The sequence below is a fragment of the Chelmon rostratus genome, chromosome 5 (genome assembly GCF_017976325.1).
Source record: "Chelmon rostratus isolate fCheRos1 chromosome 5, fCheRos1.pri, whole genome shotgun sequence".
In the NCBI taxonomy this organism is placed as follows: domain Eukaryota; kingdom Metazoa; phylum Chordata; class Actinopteri; order Chaetodontiformes; family Chaetodontidae; genus Chelmon; species Chelmon rostratus.
Window position 1 is genome coordinate 9191666 of NC_055662.1, and position 19953 is coordinate 9211618.

Sequence of the window (19953 nt, forward strand, 5' to 3'; positions counted from 1 at the left end):
TATCAACTAATCTGTAGATTATTTTTTCAATCAATCCATTAATCCTTTGGTTTACAAAAAGTCAGACAGTGGGGAAAAAAATTAGGTATTCAACAGCCCGCAACTGAAACGCAGGAAATCCTCACAATTGAGAAGCTGGAACTTCTTCTTCTTGGAAATGACGTTAACTATTAATCTATTAATTCTGTAGACTGACTAATCCTACATGGACTTTGTCTGCACAGTACAGAGAAATGCTTTTGTTTACAAAATGTTTTTATTATCTATGAGTAAAACAAATAGATAATATCAAAACAAACGGGAGGGCACGACAAGGCTGCCTGTGATGAGACGTGGCATGTCTCTTCATGATAGTGCAGTGAAACTCAGGAATCAATGAAAAATCAAAGAAATCAATTATCTCCAGACTGTAAAACTGATTAACTGACAACTCGTTTGGGCTCTAGATGGAACAGGAAAAACCAGAGCACTTCAACAAAAGTCAAGACAAGATTTGTTGAGTGGAAGCAATCAATGAAAAGGTCAAATGTCAAATGTCCAAGAGTCAGAGTTAACGATCAAGCTTGCTTCAGGCATCAGAGCCTCTAACATTTATGACACATTCAAATTTGTGTTTATATCATGAGGGCACAGATTTAATTAATTTCTCCTTACTCTTATGGTCAAAACTGGCTAATATAAATTCTCCAAATAAAGACATTATTTCTCAGAATTTCTTTTTCTTTTTCTTTTGACATTGATCTGCCTCCTTGCCTTCAGTATGGAGTTGTCCTGCCGTGTGTTCTTGGTGTCGTATCCCTCCAGCAGACAGCAGCGCACAGTGGAGCCAGAACCCGCAAACTCCGCCATGTTGAGGTCTGTGAAGCCCAGCTGAGGGTGAAGAAGAGACGGCAAGTTAATTCTAGATTCACTAATGGATGGGTACGCCGGCCTTTATTTTTGGCATGTGTTTAGAACAGAGAGATTTCTACCAACACCCATCATTTAGCACGCTGAGCAATGTCCCATCGTTCACGTCACAAGCTTCTGAAGGTTTTAACGCACGGCCGGGTGCAAAAACCACACGTCAGTCTTCGCAGACATCAAACCAGACTCAGAGTCAGTTTAAAGTGGATATAAGCAAAAAGCTTTTGCAGCTAGGTTTTAACTATTATATTTTACATTTGACACAGTTAGCAGATAACAACGCCCAGAGCTACGCTGACTGAGCAGCCGTTTGGTTAGTAGTCGTGGCTTAACTTGTTAAAATCTCTGTGACCTCAAGTAATTAAAACATGGAAGGAACGCCAGAGTGAGACTAATGTTTGGTGTCCCATTTAGGGAAAGACCCTTCAGAGTCTCTGGCACACCTGACAGGTGAAACTGTCCCTCACACCCCATCAGTGCTGGAAAAGGGAGTAAGACAGGGAGTCATTTTCATGCATTTGAAAAGATATAGTCCACCTGTGAGCTTGTATCTCTGTAGCATGCTTCCATTCGGGCACCATCTCCTCAGCTTTCCTCCCAGAACATACCCCAAAGCAGGGCTGAGAGGCCAATAATATAGTGTGTGACAATAGTAAAACGTCTATTGTTTCGAATTACGCTCTTTTATCCACAAATCACACTCTCAAGAGCAATATTTTTCATTGTTTGGACGAGGCTTTGTGTTCTTCCACACGACACGGATGCAGGCAGGAAATCTGCCTGAAGGCAACACAAACAACAGGAGAAGGACTTCAAGCAGCCGAGGTGAAACGTGGGGCTCCTACCTAAAAGAGGGGCTACTTCTGTAGTGTGGACGTGGTTTAGGTATGAAAGGTCTGACACGGACCAGAAAACCACACTTTGCACATTATGCCGCAAACCGTTCCCCACAACAAACCGAAACAACACTAACCCCTTTCACCACCTACGCAAGACCCATATCAATACATAGAGAAACTACTGACTGCGGGGGAGAGAGAGAGAGAGAGAGCGCGCTTGGCCTGTATAAAACCAAAAAATGCAAAACTAAATGGAGACAAACAACTTTAATTGGTCTGTATGTCATTATAGATCCTTACTAAACGATAAAGAAGGCAGAGTGGGAGGGAGACAGAGACACAGAGAACAACGTAGCCAGGAGCATGAATGCAAAACTAAACGACTAAAAAAAGAACAGGTCTTAGTCTGTATTTCACTGTGGCCAATGGCTAAAACATCTAAACACATACCAGCAGCAACGCTCAGGTGGCGGCCACAGAGCATACTTCATGTACTGCTGATGCTGAAATGATTCTGTCCGTCTGTCTGTACTTTGTTTCAATTAACAATACCATTAAAAAACTGAGGGAAAACACACACCTTTCTAACTGGGTGCTGGCTCGCAGCAGACATAAAAAAGAGTTGCACATTCAAAACTCTGGTCATTTATTTTAACTGATAAAAATCAATGTTTCAGCCTCCTTCATGGTAACATACAGCAGTCACTTCAGTCCCATTGATACCAAAAAATCAAGGCAATCGACACAAGAGGCCAATCTAAGGGAGACATTTTAATCCCTTTTTGCCTTAAACCTCTTCTGTGTGTAAAATACGGCCTGGTGAGTTTAATTTGAAGGCACCTAGTGCCAAGAAAAGTTGTCATGGTCCGTGTGCTTGCTGCACATTTAAACATCCCTGACCGACGCCTACACTGTGGAAGCTGCCTTTGTCCTAACGGCACTCGTTAAGTTATTTTAAATGAACTGTGCAGCTCTGTCAAGCTAAAGGTTCCCATTCTTCATTCTCCAGGTTCCCCTTTCTTTAGGAGCTTCTGTTTTCATAGGTGTGTATTTAAGGAAGCCAGCTTCTAAGGAGGGAAGCGAGGTATATTTAACCAAAGGAAATCTAAATGGAGAATGGGTAAAAACACAGGAAACAGTTCCTGTCAGGCAACGACCACGGATCAACAAAAGTTTACCTTCATGAGGGGTTTGACCTTGTAATTTCATTCACGAGACATGACTCATTTGTCAGGAGCTCTTACAGTTACGGTTAGAGAGGTGTCGGCAGGATGTTTTGCAGATTCCGGAGACACTCGACTGTAATGTTTTTGATTTCCACTCCCACCCTGCTGCCGGCGTGCTCGTCGAAGTGCTATGAGAAATGCTAATATTTACATGGCATGGCATTAAGGTTTACAGAAGCCGACACCGGCTCATATGTAACTGTTTCTATGTGTTTATGAACGTGAGAGGTCAGGAGACCCAAGTTCTTACCTTCGTATATGCTTTTCCTCCTTTGAGTTCCTGCAGGGAAAACAGGAAGACAGTAATGAACCCAGTGATCAAACCGATCCAACTTTATAGTGCAGAGGCCTCCAATTAAAGGGATCCAGCGAGAGAGTTGAAATTATAGGCTGAGACCACACTCACGGCTCCTCGGAGCATGGCAGCGAGGCGGCGTTCACATGGGAGACCCAGCATCAAGTCTGCACTGAAATATCCTGGATACATTGTTCCTCTTGATAGAGTTGTTTAAAACTTTCACACCAAAACCAAAATTCTACCAATTTCAAAGTCACAGCCTAGTTATTTTAATAATTTATCCGGAGGAATGCATGTTTCTACAAAACCCTTCCCAAGTGGTTAAAGAGGTTTTTTTTATACGTCTAGGATCGACTGTTGTTTAAACTGGAATTTAGTGACTATATTTCAATGTGAAGCTGACTACTAGGTTAAATATAACCACTTAAACAATGGCTATATTTAATCTGGATAACTGCAATCTTACCGTTTGTGTTATCACTCTAAAGAGTTGTCCAATTTAGCTGTAAAGGTGTAGAAGACAGACCAAAAAAACACCTGGAAGGCTACAGCACTGCACGCTCGGCAGAGGCCTGCTCCAGGTGACCTACATCTTTGAAGATGATGTTTAACCAGGCAGAGGTACGCTGCTCCAGACAGCCTGCCATCGTCAAAGAGCGTAGCAGTGTGCTTCTTTGCATCAGTGGTTTTACTAATAATAGAAATGATGATGATGTTTATAACCTTTGACATCTTTTAACCAGGAAATCACCTTGGCTGATTATAGCACTACAATGCTAAATTAGTGGATGGCAGGTATCCATTAAACTCCTTTCTCAGGGTGGCTCTAACACACATGCCAGTCAACAGTTTAACCACTGTTAGTGCGCAAGATTATTTTGTTAAAACACAGTTAGCCATAGCAGTACTGCTAATTCCTACCACTTAACCTCTACTTCACTGACTTCTGAAACTAACCAGTCCATTTCCAGACAGACATGATATAAGTTTGATGTTCCTCGGTGTTCTAATATGAGAACATGATGGAGGAAATGCTCCACCCACTGACGGTGTGGTGACCATCCACTGTTTTCTAGTATTGGGACACCTCATCATGCATTACAGTGTATCTGTTGCGGAAGCACTAATATCCTGAAATATGGCCACCAGAGGGCCTGTCGACTATCAGTCTTTGGGGAAAAACTATCCTTCGCAACAGTAATGAAAGCATGCAAGTCTGCAGCTGCATAACTGAATGTTCGGACTCTACGGGAGTGTAGTTTTTACTATTTAAGTAGACATGGCACAGATCGATCTGAAATTCAGACTTGAGGGGGACACTTTGAGAGTCATACCTTCCTGACTGACACCCTGCAGACAGACGGATCCAGGACTCCGGTGTGGGGGTTGGCACTCATTTTAGACACAAAGGTAAACCTCTTCCTCCAGCGAACACAGTTCTCTTGAACCTCCTCTCTGTAAGGAGAGAGCAGGAGCACATGCTGTAAATTTCCAGGATGAACAATTGAGAATGACACTGAGACATATCATGTAAAGTTGCTACAACCTAAAGTGTGTATTGATACCTACACCAGGACTAAACAGGATCTTTCCCCAAACTTGTCCAGACATTTAGGTCAAACCCAAATGTTCTCAACACTTGGCAACAAATGACTTTGATATTATCTGTATTCTCAGAATATGACTCAGAACAACACATTTTTTCCAGTTATGTCATCCCTCTCTCACAGCCTCATGACCAGTGCATCCACTGAGGACCAGATTTATCCGACCAATACTGAGAAATCATGTTGTGAGCAAGTTTTTTCCAAAACTAAGCGAATTACAGAGCTGATTCCCACAGCTTCTGACAACGACTGCAGTTGTAGTTCATCTTAATTTAGCTGGTCGTTTTAAATGGTTTCATAAGTCTCGGTGACATTCAGTCAACGAGGGAGAATCTCTCTCGAGCCACTGATTGACCTCAGAGCCGCAGATGAAACGAAGACATTACCGACGCATGATTAGGTTTGTCTCTCAGGATTTTCCCTCCTGCTTTACTGACAAGAAAAGCTGTCAAGGAAACAGTGTACAATAGTTGACAGACCTCTGTAAAAACACTGTTTGCCTCGTCAGAAATGCCAGTGGAAAACCTTGGAGCATCCATACATCCTGGCTGACGAGTGGGAACTCAGCAGTAGTTTGTTTCTGAAAACAAAAGCTAATGTGAGCGAGTGGAATTTGTTGATGTGAATTCAACAAATTCCGCAGAAATGCCCAAGAAACAGTTCAGCATGCAGCAAGAGAAGAATGTAGACCTGCTTTGTGTGTCCTGCAAGAGACTCATGTTTAATATGTTGTTGCCTAAACACAATTCCAATCAAAAATCTGATTTTCTGCAGACCTAAACGTCCTCTTCATCAACCTCTGTAAAACTAGGTCGATGAATCGATTAGTGGATCAACAGGAAAATAAGCTTTGACTATTACTACTACTATTTTTTAAGTATATACTATAAATCAGAACCTCTGCCACAGATACCTACAGCGGGACTCCTGTTAACCCCCTACGTCGACCTTACATCCAGCTCGAGAGTCTACAGCTTTGTAAGCTTCACCTAAAGGCTAACAGCGCTAACATGCCCATCGCACCGTGCTGTTCACCATGTTCACCATCTAAATTTAGTGTGACAGCATGCAAGCATTTGCTAATTAGCAGTAAACATTAGAAATCATTAGAAATAATCTTCTGGGAACCAGTGATGTCTGTGCCAAATTTAATGGCAACTGATTTGATGGTAATGCCCAAATTTCCCCAGCTGGGCATAAATAAAGTTTTATCTTATTTTATCTTATCTTATTTTGGACTTTTATTCAGTCCTGACCAAAGTGGTAAACATCCATATCATCCACAGAGCCAGTAGCGTGGCTACTGTGTTATTTATAGTTAATTATGAATGTCTCTGGTGCTAAAACAGGGAGACATCCAAAAAAACCAGAGTCAGGATGTTTGAAGTTGTACATGCTAATTACGTGGGGGGAAAAAAATCACGACAAAATCCTTCCACGCAGGCCTTTACTCCTAACTTATGAGAATCTACAGCGTACTGTGAATGGCCATCGTTTCACCGACCCACCGTTAAACCTAAATACTATTCTGTTAAAGAGCAACACTATTTGTGTAAATGTTCTGTCAGTCAGCTGAAATGGCAAAAAAGTCCTGTTTCTCTCCACTTAAATGGCAAACAGCTCATTTAGGAACTTTCACTGGATTCTGTCCAACAACATGCTACGGAGAAGTAAATTAGCTGAGCAGCCAAATGTTCCTGCAGTCGCTCTAACTGCATGACGCCTCCTTAATACCGCCACATATAAATCAGACACAGTGCTTCATGGTGGGACTTCAAATTGAAAGTGAAAGAAAAAAGGCGAGTACTGACGATCTGTTTGTAGTGTAGCAACTCTGGAACATCAAGTGAAGTACAAGTAAAGCCTTGATAACTAACTAAGTAACCTCTGAATGCTGTATATGCTGCACAATCTATCAGTGACTTACACTGGGTAATAAGGTGGGTGAGGGGCATCCTCTCTAACATAACAACAGCAGCAGCAGCAGACACTAAACAAACACTGAAAGGAACCGAAAACAGCTTTAAAGATTAAATAACGCACACGGCTTTACAGTTGATTTCCAACAGCTGCAGAAAATACTGATGAAGAATTGGTTACAGTCGACATCGTCTCCTGCAGGTCAGGATAACCATCACAGAGCCTTGGAACAGATCAGGGAACACAACATGCAATCTGAACTTCCACTAGATTAACGAGGACATTCACTTGTTTAAAACTAGTGGGTTCATCTACTGACTAGATTTCCTGTGTACAAATTTTAGTCTAACGCCTGACGGTCGTGCCAGAGGCAAAAACATGAGGGTGCATCCTCTGGAGAACATGAATAGACGCAGAGAATTTAATGGCAATCTGGCCTAAAGCTGTTGAAATATGCTGTGAAACAAAGAGAGACCAATCACCCGATCGAGCCATCCTTCAGTCCTATTGCTGGGAGAACGGAAAAAACTGAGCTGACACAAGAAGTGGGTGATTAATCAATGAGCCAGCAGGCGTGTTTGAATGAGTTAGTTTCATCTTTTTTATTTCATCGAGTTTTAAGCTTCAGTTGTTTTATTTTAATCAATATTAACGAGGCAGTTTGAGTTATCTCATGAGACAGAAGGTGCAAATGACACACGCACAACACACACACACACACACACACACACACACACACAATAGTAGGAACTAGTAGCAGCTGCTCCTCACGCTTCCCCTCCCCCTTTAATTTTATGCACAGTTCACATTGTGAAGAGATGGTGTGTGATTTCTACCACTTCTGTCATTCTCTCTCTGTCTGGATCCACTTTTGATCAAACACCTTTAATAAGAAATATTAGCAACAGCTGACCTACTCCCATTTTCCCATTGAACAGTGACAAGCAGCCTCTGCAGGACTAAAATCCTGTATATTGAGGATTTTTACATAGAATGAAACATCTTTCATTGAGGACACTGATGATTTTTGACTTTGACTGTTGGTCAGACGAAAGCAATCCGAAAAATTCACTTTGAGCCTCGTGAACCTCTGATATGTGATCTGACTGTGGCCAAAAACTGGCCTTGCAAATTCTTCATGAGGAAGTAAACACACTCGACATGTTTGTTAGGATACACGCAGAACATTTTGGTGAGCAACACTGAAAGTAAACATGAGTTTTATTTGTTTACAAGAAAACCCCACAGGGCCCCTTTAAGACTGGATGTCTACGAATATTAAGCCATCCAAACAAAATGGAATAATGGTCTGGGCTTGCTTAACCATAAATCACGGCACATGCGAGAAAAGCACCGGAGATTCACAGCAAAGAGATTAAAACCACAGAAAACAAAAAACACAAATCATGTTCGCAATCTTATTTAAGCCTAAACCTAAATTCTAATCCTAAACTAATCCTTCGAAGACGTGAGGAGAGGTGAAAATGTCCTCAGAGGACTCATCCATCTATCCCAGGAAACAAGTGAGGTTCTCAGAAGAGCAAGAACACAGCCACACACGCGCACATACACACACACACACACACACACACACAGAGCTCTTATCAGGACCCCCACGCTATTGGTTCTTCAGTGTGCAATGGGGAGCGTTCCCAAACCACATTCCTCACTCCAGATGGCTTTGTTCAGACTCCATGGAAACCTCACACTCCTCAAATCCACCGACGCTCTGCCAGCAGCTCAGAGGAGGAGGAGACGCTCACAGCAACACTCTCTCTTTCGCCTCAAACGTTTTTAAAAGCCCTCCGCCGTTTGTTTGTAGTCTCACCTGCTACCTTCCTGTCTCCTCTGTTTGCTCTTTTTATTCCTACGTGTTGAACTTGTTGAGCACGAGGCTTTGGTGTAACATTTTACAACACTCTGTTACTCTGGTTCTTCTCGGTCAGGAGCATTTGATCCTAGTAAGAATTCATAGCGTGCAAGAACATGTACCTTTTGCTAAAATATCAAGAGCCTTACTGGAAGTATACTTTTTTGAGATGCATAATGTGGGCATTTTGGACATCTTTTGAGAATTAAGACTTCACAAGGCACATTAAAAAAAAAAAAACGACGAGCAGCACTGAGCGCAGCCCAGCAGCAGACGCTCCGGTAAAGCAGGCCACTGTGACAGCGGACAGGCCGGGGCTGCGCTCACTCCAGCTGAGGACAGCTCACATAAAAAGACGACTGAAGGCCGACATGATAACTGACGCAAAGAAAAAGCTACACAAAGGCCATCATTGTGCATGTCCTCCTCCATACATTCGTCCTGCAGGCAATACTTTCATCATTGGACGGTTGAATCAAATGAGTGTGCTTCGAACAGAAAACTGCTGTGTCCCTCAAATACATATAATTTCCGACAGCTGGAAACTGAGCAAAACCTGATGTTTCCTCACACACGTCATCCTGAAGATGGAGGAGTAGCAGCTCCGGAAAAAGGGGGATCTCTACAATGGCAACAGCGATAACATCTATTTAATTCACTGTCTCTACTGTCACATGGTCTCTAAAAACAATATCAGGAGAGACGCTGTCCCATTTAAAAAAACATCCTCACAAGGGACAGCTTCCATAAATGAGTTTGGTCTCAGAGCCTCAAACCAAACCAAAAACAGATCATACAACGGCAGACATAAGAGCAAAAGTCTGCAGGCGGACTGATCCACTCCAGCTTTACTGACTTTCAGTCAAGGCAAAAGTAGAACAGGCTCAAATTCCTACATTACCAACAATTACACGCAAATTAAAGAAAGGAGGCCAAGAGTCAACGGCGGAGTGAGGCAACAAGATGGAAGAAAATATTCCTGTGACTTTAGAATATCCAGACCAGACTAGGAAGTGGGAGGAAAGCAAATAAGAGCTGCGGAGCTGAGGAAGAGAGGATTTATTGCTTCAAAGAACGTCAGAGAGGCAAGCGCACGCAGAGGAGAAGGGGGATTTAATTGGGATGAGAGAGAAAGGATATGAAGCACTTCTTCAGATTAGTTTTGTGGTGATACAAACAGAAAGAGAAAGAGGGCTCTGACATGCAACAGCGGTGCCCACATGGTATCAAAACAGGGACGCTGAGGTTTTATGGTGCACAGCGTAACCACAAGGCCACCAGGACTCCCCAGACATGTAGCGCTTACCAAAGAAACAAGCTCTGAGAAACTCTGTGCTTTCTCCTCTGGCTGCTGGGGTTTTAATTACAGTGCTGTTTTCTAGTTTCACATTGGTCTTACTTCAGCTTTCAGGCGGCTCTTTGGTTGTCTTTCAGCCGCCGCCTTTTCAGGTTATTTTCAAGTTATTATGATGATTAAATAACTCTTACTGGTAATTTTACTCATGACTCAACAATCATATTTAGTTTAAATACAATTTCATTCAGATTTTGAAAATCGAGCATGACTTTGTCAGGTTTTTTTCTTTCTTGAGCATTTATCCTAAAGTAAAAATGTCAATTTTTCTGATCTGATCTAAATTTCAGCCTGAGAAAAAGTTTTGAGGATCGAAGTGCTTTATGTTCTCAAGTAGACTCATACTGACATCTACTAATCAGCTGTCCCTGCTGCCTGGAAAACCTTACATAATAAAGTAAATCTATCATGCTGAGCTTAAGTTACAGGAACTGGACTCAGATTTGTTTTGACCTTCTCCCTGCTGCCAAAAATCTGCAATCTGGCAGGACGACAGGTTATTAAAACTCTGTCCAGCCATCCAGCGCTTTCCATGTAACTTCTGTTTATGAGTCTTGGTGGGCTTGTTGTGTAGAAAAACTGAGCCTAACTGAAGCAAACACAACAAATGCAACAGGGAAGAAAGCTTCTCCTGTACATGCCGGACTGGAGAAGACAACTCAAGTTGTGATCGAACCCTTAAAGTCATCAGAAAGCCTGAAATGTAAACACCAAGTCCCTGATTTGAGTTGCCCCCAACAGGACCCCGGCATGTGATGACTCAACATGTCAGCAATGCAGCAGCGTGGGATCCTTATCTCCTACACTGGCTGCGTGGCTCCTGGGGGCCCCGGCAGCAGCAGAAACACAAACAGCGGCCGGCCCAGGTCGGGTCGCATCGAGGGCTCAGATAAACAGGCCCGAGAGCAGAGTGCTGAGGAAGCAGACAGATCCTGCGAGGGGGGGGGCGGTGACGTCAGGACAAACCAGCGGGCAGCAGGAGGGACGAGGAGTCACAGAGGATGTTCCTGTACCCGAAAGGTCACAGGGTCGATCCTCGCTGACGCTAACAACTTTTAAACAACCAATCCCCCCACCCCTCCACTTTATTCATTTTATTTTGCCAGTGTTCGCCAAAAGGCTCATTTCCAACAGCTGTCCCTTGGCCAGATGTTCAATTAGCCATTAAAACAGCAATAAAACAAACATGTGGGACTTTCACCCTTATATTTGTGTAACGTTTATGGAATAAACTGTGTAAACATTATTTAAAGGGGAAGTCCAACACATGAAGGACAGTTTCCTGAGGGGTGGGCAGCAAAGGTCTATTGCCGCAGTCAAATGCTGGACATCACTGTTAACCATCCCACTACCACCAACAGAGAGTCAGCATGGCCCCGTCGACAGCTGCCATTACATCTGACCGACAGAACAGAAACAGTCTGACTCGTACATAGACATTGTATGTTGTTGGTAGTTGTTGCCTTTTATATCAAGTGCACACATATTTTCCCCTTGCTTGAAGCTAAAATCACATAAGCTAATGTTTTTTGTCGATGTAGCAGAGCAGACGTGCTCAAGATTATTGTGCTATGTCGCCATTTTAACAGAATTGACTGACGCTCTTATTGTACCGTGCCAAACAAGATGTTTATCGACTGGGCTGCAACTGTCATTTTCATTATGGATTCATCAATTAATGGTTTAGCTTATACAATCAGAAAAATGTCACAATTTCCAAAAGCCCATGGTGACGTCTTCCAACATCTTGTTTTGTCTGACCAACAGCATAAAACCAGAAGATTTACCTGTTACTCTGACAGAAGCAATTAATTGCATTTGTAAAGCTAGAAGCACTGAAAGTTCAGCATTTTTGCTGGCAACTGACAAACAATTAATAATTAATATTAATATTAATCTAAGCTGTCATTTAAGCTACCAATCCACATAAATCAAAACCTTGAAGGTGCTTACAACTTAGGATTGTACTGATTTGCTTTATTAATTTCAGTCAATGCAGTTTAATTACTTCATAGGATAGTAATTTTTTCACTTAATGGCAAATCACATAAAACCAATTTAAGATAAAAAGGTCAACCTTAGAAAGAGAAGCTCTAACAATCAATTTCACAGGAATTCCCCTGTAGGGAGGAGGAGAAATTTTGATAACCTGGCCAGATACCAGAGGAATAATGTCCAAAACACCCCCGCACCTCACACACACACACACACACACACACACACACACACACACACACACACACACACACACACACACACACCTCCCCTTACATCCCACCAAAACGCGAACAGTTGGAAAAGTGAGATGAAAACAGGAAGCAGCTGTTGTTGAAGCGGCTCGTCCCAGTCGATTCCTAACTCTCCTCACACACTCCTCTCTGAACTCCTTCCTTCCTTTTCTCTTCCCTTCTCTCACATGCCAAATGTCCAAAGCGACACTTTCTCTCACAGGAACACTCTTGAGCACAAAAGCCCTGCAGGTATATTCGGCTGATGAGACGCAAACTCCGGGGATGAAAAATTAAGGCAACGCCAAAGTGCCAAAAGATGCAGTTCCTCAAACGGCCACTTGAGGCTGACTGTGGGGGTTGCAGGGATGGTTTCTGGATGCATTCATGGAGCTGTTACAGCTAAAGCTGTTGCTTTATTCCTAAAATCATCCTGAATCGACACAAACCCAATCCTGCATTTTTAATTGGATGATTTAATTGGATGATTTCTTAGGGCATTCAATGAGGTGTTAGTGCACACATTGAACCTTTAAAAGCACTAATTCTCATTTGTCATTTGGTTTGATGAATGACTAAAAGGTGACCTGACTGTAAAAATAGCACATTTATTTTTTGTCAGCTGAGTAACTGATTACATTGCTGACATTGCTTTACTTGTCAGCCCTAGTAGTTGAAAAATGTGTCCGTATTGTTTTCAAGATTATTTTTAACAGACTCGTTTGTCAGGCTGGTTCAGAGAGGATCCGGCGAGAACGTGGCGCTTGAAGACAAAGCAGGGCTGAGGCATGAGATCAGAACAACCGAAAGGAGGCGCCAGCCGCCCACAGGGTGGCACAGACCTGAGGAAGCAGGTAAACAGGTAGCTGCTTTGTGTCATCACCTTGTGGGATGTGAAACTAAAACTCAAGGCGCTCCACACAGAGCCCCTGCAGAGTAACATACGACGCACACGAGCAGCATCTGACGCACATCAGAACTGTTGCCTGTTATTTTTTACTGTATATAAACTCTAATACTGCGTCAGTGCAGACCGCTGAGCCATATCAAAGTATCTGCGGCCATATTTCTGCAACTGGCACACCTGGACTACTGTGCCTAGACTTCTTCTGTCTCTATGGTGCATCTGGTGTGTGCTATGGGTTCAATGACTGCTGCATGTCATCACTGCTTCTCTACCCATGTGTGAGAAAGACCAAAGCCACCATCTTCATCATCTTTCACTTTCGTTATTACTGCTGTTGAATATTAGTTGAGAACAACACAGGAGAAGAAGAATCCTGTAAGAACTTACACAAGGCCACTTACAACAAGTCAAACCAGTCAAGTGCTGGTGACGCCGGACAGCAGACAGTCAGGAAGCTCTGCCACCTCCACCCAAAAGTTCCTGGTACTTTTGAGGGTCCTAAGAACTACATCCTGAATGTTCTTGCTGGGAAACACAACCAGTGTCCAGTATTGTGACACAGTCTGACGGCATGTCGTCACAATAGTGGACAAGTACAGTGCCAGATTTCGGTTATATACAAAGAAGTAGCAGACCTAAGTATTATCATCCATGTTAATGAGACATTCCAGTGTTGTACAACCTGGCACATGTTTGAAGATTTGGTCACTGGTGATTGGTCACATCATTGTGACTCCACCAGAAAGAGCTCCACTACAGTGTCCATCAGATAAATGTAACCAGTTTACAGCAGCAGTTTAACATTGATGATGATACTTTGGGTGTAGATGTACAAGATCATGTTGGAATATTGATTTTAGATTTGGATTTTTTTACAGTGTGCCATCTGGATTCATTTCTAGTGCTCAAGAGAACTTAAAACCTCATTACCAAATAAAGAAAAAACTGCTCATAAAACAATCTTAACACAAGGTCCATTTAGTAGCTGTTCTGAAGCTTTCGATCAAGTCACATGATCCTCATGAGCAGAGGGAGTTTGCTCAGTTGTTTTGGGACTGCAGACATTATCTGTTTTTGTGAGCAGTGGCTTAAAAAGATGAGTTTATGAAGGTCAAGAGGAAGACTGATTGTGTGATTGATGGAAGTTCCAGAAGAGCGACTGAGCGGACCTTGTGGCAAGACTGTTTTGACAAGTACTGTTTCCAAAGAGATGCTAAGTTTTCACTGGAAGCACTTAATTTGAGGCACTAAAGTTGAGAGCAAAAATGCAATTTCGTTGTTACAAGAGTGTCACGATCACATGCCTCCAGAACTGAAGTTTGTATCAGTATAAATGCGTTCTCGATTAAAAATCATCTGCAGGGTTTTTACTTGTGGACATAAAAAAGAACAGATCTTGGTGGATTTTGGACTCCACTGTAATGCCTACGCCACTGTGTGTTTGTATGCATGTGACAGCGTGTGGTTGAAGCCTCTTACTGAACTGTGTGTTCCTGCATCTGAACAGGAAATTAACACAATCTGTCCACGTTGCCACATCAGAAACACTCGCTGCAGCCTCTCAAAGCTCGATGTTTCTCTCAGACTCTTCTTCTTCTTCTCCGCCTTCACCTGCACACTCAGAGGAATATTTAACAGCCTCGTCTATGCACTCGATCACACCTTCTTCTCGGGTGTCTTTAGGCTCTAGCCGCTCCAACATTCCTGTTTTTTCTAAATACAAAAATCCCCTCTATCTTCGTCCCACTTAGCTCTTCTTTCCACTCCTGGCACTCTTCTATCAGCCATGATTACAGCAGTGTCAATGAAATGTTTCATCACACCTAGTGTCAGGCCGTTGGGCTTGTTTCTTATCACTATTTAGCTCTGGGGCTCTGGAAATGTCAGGAGCAGCGTGGATAAAACCAACAGCGAGATGTCCAAACTGTAAACTTTTAACGAAAAAATGAGGCACAGCTGATAAAGCCCGAACTGATGCACCACTGCAGTTTTTCTGCCAAATCAGGATGGAGGCCATATGGTTTCTAAAGCTGCACGGAGTGAAAGAAAACATCTGACTGGCTGCACACACTGTAAAGCTGACGGGATTCAGTGGGCCGCTCCTGGAACTTGAAATTCAACACCAGTTCTCAAATGATACTTTTTTGGTTATCTTTACTTGTTGAGTGAGACTGAATTTGTGGAATATGCACCTCTTGTCTGTTTTCTAGGTGCAAAATGCCACAAACAGAAGGAAAGAGAAGGAAACTTAGAATATCATCCTGAAAAACAAAAAACTGACGTAGTTTCAGTGAGATTTTGCATGTTTTAACACATTTGACGCTGTTTCGAAGGGTGTGGAGATGATGAGGATTTGGCAATTACAGTAAGTTATATCACTAAAACTGTAAAACCACAAGATGAAACAAGGGGACAAAACACCAAAACCTTCTGTCTGCTGGGACACAGATATCTGCATATGAGCGCTCTTTACAGAGATTATACTTGTCCTTTCCAGGGGTTTAAATAATTCCAACAAATATTTAATTGGTTATGTCATTTACCAGGGAAAACATTTGCTTCGCTATGTTTGGAGAGCAGGTTGGACAAAACAAGACATTAAAAAATGTCACACTGGCAGAAACGTCCACTAGAACTTCTGATTTTGTGCGACTCACAGGGGGGAGTTGTATTGTGAATGTTGAGATTATGCCAGAAAAGGCAGCAACCACAATATTTGATATGAGTTTCAATGCAAAACTTTCCACTGTTGTTGCTGTCATCGGTCTGCTGCTGACCTTACTTCACCTTCATCGTGCCGTCTTGTCGCGTTAATTTATGAAGACATGCACAACCAACACCAAAGGAACGCGGGACGTGAGAGGCTGCCGACATGCACGTGGTTGAACGCAAGTATCAGCCAGTAATATGAGCAGCAGCCCTCTGAGGTCATGACCCACAACATCTGTATAATGAGAGAAACACAGATCATATCACAGGTGGATGACAGATATCAGACAGGCCGAACAAAGACCGTCCTGATGCATCAGCCAGAGCTGGACACTCGCATTCGCAGCATGTGATCCTCCTCGGACTCGGAGCCAACAGGGACTCTGGGAGGGGTTTCATGTGGTGCATCGCGGTCCACTGGGTAAGCTCGCTGTTAATTCCCCCACTGTTCCCGACCCACAGCAAGGCGAGGCCCTGTACAAAGACCGGGTTTGTCAGATCTGTGACATAACGCTAATCTTTGCCCGCCGCGGAGGGAGCCTCCCTGCGCCGTCGCCTCCTCCTCTGAGAGGGCCTTGTTTTCAGTCACAGAGATGATAAGTGAGATGGGAGGGAGGGAGGGGAATCTGGGCTGTTATATAACCTCCAGGGAGGAGAATGACCTCCGAGGCCTTGGACATCACAGTCCTCGCTGCTGAGGACGAGAGCTGAGAGGGGCGGGAGGGAGCTCTCCAAACTGGAGCTTGAGTTTGACAAACAAACATTTTTATGAAGCTGCGATCATCTGGAGACAGAAAAAAAATGATCTCACTGAGCATCTTCCAGAGCTGAAGCACAAAACTCAGAGCCAAAGAACCCAAAGTGTCAAACTTTAATGTCACAACAGAAACGTAGAAATGCATCAAGTTCATGAAACCTTCCTGAAACACATTCTTCATTTTTACGTTAAAATAGGCTCATCAGACTGTTGCACCATGCAGGTCAGTGTGAAGACCACCAATGCTATCAGCGACTGAACATGGGATTTGCATGTTAGCAGTTATAGGCAGATGTGCACAATAACACTTCTTGGGATTACTGGCGGTGTGTGGTCCGTCGTCTTCCTGTCTCTCAGTTTAACATGCTCTGGAAGGCTGCGCTACAGCGCTGCTCCAAGCTAAGTGCTAACGTCAGCATGGCAACATGCTAACGATAACAGCGTTAACATGCAACAGCACGATTCTTCCTTTATCACAAACATTGTGAACATCTGTATCAAATTTTATGGCGACCCATCCAGTAGTTTAAGAGCCAAATTGGTGGACACACCAAAATTGTCATCCCTGGAGTCACACTGTGAGCAGAGACCGCTGACAGACGCTCAACATGTGATGATGATGCATTTCACAGCTTCCTGGGTCTGGAACCATTGGATTAGTCAATCAACAGGAAACTGTTCATAATCTGTTTTAGTATTTTAAGTAATTTATCATAAACATCTGTAGCGTCCAGCTTCTCCAATGAGATGATTTTCACTTTCTGAATCCGTCTTACAAAAGAAGGAACGAGACAATACGTTGAGGTCTGGGAACTTTTGCCATTTGTCCGTACTTTCTGACTTTTCATGGGCTAAATAATTAATGAAAATACTAATCTACAGGCCTAAACACATGCTTCACAGAAACTAGTTCTGTCCACTGGGGTTTCACTCAACCAATGAGATTATCTCTGCTTCACACGAGTGTTTGTGGAACTAAATCTCCCAATCTGCCCTTCCCTCACTGATGAAAGGGAAGAAGATGGAAACATCCGCGGATGAGAAACCTGATCAAGACGCTCACAATCTGTGAGTGTGTTTACTTTCCCTCTCAGAGATCCTAAACATACTCTCGCACTCTGTAGCGGGATGATGCTACGTGACAGCGGGGAGGTCGAGCGGATACGGAGAGAAAGCGCTCTCCCACGTACGCATCGGTTAGCTCGGGGGTTTGAACACGAGGTACAAATGGGGAAAGTCTGAATAAAAGGAAGGAAAAAAGGGGTCCACTGAGGCACTGACACCAACCACACACCCTGAATGTGGGGCATCCTCTACTTTATAAGCACAGATCAGGAACCAGTCCTGGAAAATCAGTTCAGTCTTTTCATCTGCAAAATGGGTGAGCAGCAGTTCAGTGATTGCAAATAAAACGCTTAGCGGCTAACAACACAACGCCTCATGTTGTTTTACAAGCTGAGGTTAGTTTGAGAGGTCGGAGTGTCGCAGAAATGTAGAGCAGCGAGGCAATCTTTGTGCTTCAGGTCGGGATTGAAAGGAAAGAGCCTAGAAAAAGTTTTCAATGATGTTTGTTTACTTATTTAGCTCATGTAGGACACCTGGAATAATGAGGTAAGGACGGTCAAACAGCCTCCACACACTCGCTGTGTCCGCCTTTAACAAGAGGGAAACGTTGGAACGGACATCGGACTGCCCGTATCATCTCATCCTGCCAATCTAAGACGAGGAATTGAAAAGAGATGAAAGCTGTTGATGATATCAAAGTCAGGGAGGGAATGTGGAGTTATGTGGGAGTGAACGAGGATATGAAAAGCCAAGAAACCAAATGAAAGCCATCTCCATCTTATAGTTCACCACATCCTGGTGTCAGCTGAGCAGAATCCACGGCAGAAAAAAAAGCAGCTGAGTTTTAGGGTGAGAAGTTATTTTAGGAGGTTTAGAGACAGCAGACGGGATCATCTGAGCAGTGTGAACTGGTCTGAAAGGTTCTGTCGTGTTTAGTCTGGGAGTCCAGTGGAGGTGCCAGTGCAGATACACAGAGAGGCCACTTCACATGGCAACACCCTGTGTTTAAATGTGACTCAGAAAAAAACACAGCCTGAGCTGAGCTGCAAAAACTGCTGCAAGAAGAGCTGAGATACCTCAGTGCAACAGAGCAGCAGGCTTTAAAACCCCAACAAAATACCTTTATAGGTACATTTTAGAAAAATCTGCAAAGATGCAACAGTAAAGCATTTAGTCTATGTTTGAGTTATAATATACCAATCACCCAAAACAAAAAGCACTGCAAAATCAAAGTATTTCAAGGAAGCAACCTCATCACAAACGAGATTAGGAACAAAAACAATATTACCACCATCCTATAAAGTATAAAGCAAAGTCAATACATTCACTATATAGCTACATAAATGCACTATAAGCTCCTGTAAGTGTATTTAAGTGACTTTGATGAAGCATTATACAGTGTAGTAGAGTGTAAACGCCTCCTGCAGCGGTTGTGCACTGATGTTTGAACGTGTTCTCGTGAGATCTGCGGTGTTCTCACCTGGAAGACGTCGCGACAAAGTCTCCGTCCAGCAGCCGCAGCTTGCAGAACAAAACTCCGTTGACAAAAGGCACAGCGGTGAGCTCCTCCAGGGTCAGCTGGGTCTGAAACTTGAATTTCTTCTTTTTCACGAAGAACGCCATTGCTTTAGTGTCTTCGCTCGCATAAAACAGAGCTAAAGCTAACGAAAGGACGACAAAAAACACTGTTAAAAACTAGCTCGGCGAAAAAAAAAATGCCCCCACCGCTGTTGATGTTTCAGTCTGTGTTTTCATGCGAACTCCGCTTCTTCAGAGATGATTCAGCACAGAAATCTGAAAACAAATCAAGTATTTCCATTAATAACGCGTATGAATGTAAACTAAATGTTACGTTTGTAATGTAACAGTAGAGAAACACTCACCTGGAGACATTTCGGATACTGTGAGTTTCGTCCGCGGTGGTCCGACAACATAAAATGACAGAAAAGGACGTTTGTGCTCTTGTTTCTCTCGATGCCGAGAGGAGGAACTTTAGCCAGTGGCGTCAAGACGGCGGAGAATACTGCGTGTCACTTCCGGTTGGCACCTTTCGGAATAAAAGTCATATAAAGCCATAAATCTATATACATTTAAATGTGACAACAAATAGACAGTGCTGGACACAAACTACCAGTAAATACATTTACTCAAATACTGCACTTATGTACACTTTTAAGGTACTCCATTTTACGTTCCCTTATACTTCTACTTTGGTACATTTTTGAAAGAAATACTGTACTTTTTACTCCACTACATTTACTCAATCA

At 43.1% G+C, this 19953-nt stretch overlaps 1 protein-coding gene across 1 annotated transcript in view; it reads right to left on the minus strand.

Moving 5' to 3' along the window:
• Nucleotides 1–19658, minus strand: part of fam102aa (family with sequence similarity 102 member Aa) — a 29958-nt gene extending 10300 nt beyond the window's left edge. Inside the window, exons 1-5 of the mRNA XM_041937716.1 lie at nucleotides 19570–19658; nucleotides 19167–19480; nucleotides 4604–4724; nucleotides 3222–3251; nucleotides 754–870 (exon numbers count right to left, since the gene is read on the minus strand). Coding sequence (XP_041793650.1) covers nucleotides 754–870; nucleotides 3222–3251; nucleotides 4604–4724; nucleotides 19167–19309 — 411 coding nt within the window. The 5' untranslated portion in view covers nucleotides 19310–19480; nucleotides 19570–19658. The remainder of the gene's footprint in view (nucleotides 1–753; nucleotides 871–3221; nucleotides 3252–4603; nucleotides 4725–19166; nucleotides 19481–19569) is intronic.
• Between the last annotated feature and the right edge of the window lie 295 nt (nucleotides 19659–19953).